Genomic DNA, 1,371 nt, shown 5'->3' with positions numbered 1-1,371 from the left:
TTTATTTTCTTTGGTTTGATAAACACGAGACTCCAATATTCATACCAGTTAATAATGCAATAATTACTATTAAAATAAGTGTTAAATATATTACCTCCATTTTATGTCTTTTTAAAATGTTATTTTATAATTTTTCTTTTTTCAGTTCTAAAAAAAATAATGGTGATAACGATTATTCAATTAAAGTATTTACTCACAATCCTCTTCTATATATGAGGGATTAATTTTAAACCTCAGGTGGTTTCTTCGGACCTATTTGTATGTTATCGTCTTGGATATTATCCGGTCGTTTGTTAACTTCTGAGACAGTTTTAAATTTAGGTTGATCAGTTGGTTTGTAAGGTGGTTGTGATTGAGGTTGTGGGTATTGAGAAAGAGAAGTTTGATAAGTAGGGTTTCTATAAACACTTGGATACCCATAAGATGGGTCTTGGTTGTGATTAAAATCAGGTGGAATAATATCAGGTCCTCCACCAAGATTTCTTTGTTGATCATACATATATGATGGACGTCTATCTTGATCTGTAAAATAATCAGGAGCCATTGGTACATGTGGTGGTTGTTGTTGAACACCTCCAGAAGAAGGAATTTGACCTGGAAGCATTTGACGAGAATTTGGAGGGATGGTTTTCTCAGTCATTACTGTTTGATCTTTTTGAATAACAGAAGTGTCATTAATACCAGGTGTAGTAGCACCAACAGCACGTTGTTCAGAGAGATCTTCAGGAATACTAGTAGAATGGCAAATAGCAGGGTACTATTTATAAGTAATTATCAAATATAGAAATAGAACATATGAATGATATATAAATAAAACTTATTATCTTTAAATACACAGAACATTATTTCATCATTCATACACTTCTTCTTATCTAAAGAAAAAAAATAACAAACGTCAGCATTTGAATAACTAAAGTAATTAGATTTAAATTCAACAAATTTGATTAGTGTGTCTTTAACATCCTTTGAAGAATATACTACTAATTTATCGTTTGCAAAAATAAAGAGTGATACTTCACAGTCACACAAAATACTTAATTCCATTGCTTTTTTAATTAGTCCATGACTTCGTTTAGTATAAGTGGCTGTTCTTTTTCTTTCACTTTCAATTCTTTCTATCTTTATTTTATTTCTTCCCATTTTGTATTTCTTTTTTGAGGATCTCCTATTTATATTTTTACCCTTAAATAGTAAACCCTTTATCTCTTTTTGATTGGTCAATTATCTGGTTTAAATATATAATTAGATTTGTTATAAATATAGTTAATTTGATCTATAAATTTATTGTAGAAGTTTCTTTTTTTCTTTTTTTTTTTTTGCTTCTTTTTGTCTCTTTTCATTAAGTATAGTTTTTTTATATAATTATTATTA

The 1,371-nt window shown here is 28.2% G+C and overlaps 1 protein-coding gene across 1 annotated transcript, besides 3 other annotated features; it reads right to left on the bottom strand.

The window, feature by feature from the left end:
* Positions 1 to 226: 226 nt before the first annotated feature.
* EDI_038250 (myocyte-specific enhancer factor 2A, putative) lies at positions 227 to 1,140 on the bottom strand (the record flags this gene model as incomplete). The annotated part of the gene is made up of 2 exons (XM_001738496.1): positions 227 to 757; positions 895 to 1,140. 2 exons carry the CDS (start codon positions 1,138 to 1,140, stop codon positions 227 to 229), a joined length of 777 nt encoding a protein of 258 aa, XP_001738548.1.
* An 89-nt stretch (positions 1,141 to 1,229) lies between these two features.
* Positions 1,230 to 1,286: a sequence feature (AT_rich).
* Positions 1,287 to 1,293: 7 nt separating this feature from the next.
* Positions 1,294 to 1,337: a microsatellite.
* A 12-nt stretch (positions 1,338 to 1,349) lies between these two features.
* Positions 1,350 to 1,371: a sequence feature (AT_rich).

The sequence above is a fragment of the Entamoeba dispar genome, genomic scaffold (genome assembly GCF_000209125.1).
Source record: "Entamoeba dispar SAW760 scf_1105229461417 genomic scaffold, whole genome shotgun sequence".
In the NCBI taxonomy this organism is placed as follows: domain Eukaryota; phylum Evosea; order Mastigamoebida; family Endamoebidae; genus Entamoeba; species Entamoeba dispar.
This window is presented reverse-complemented; position numbering and strand designations above follow the sequence as displayed.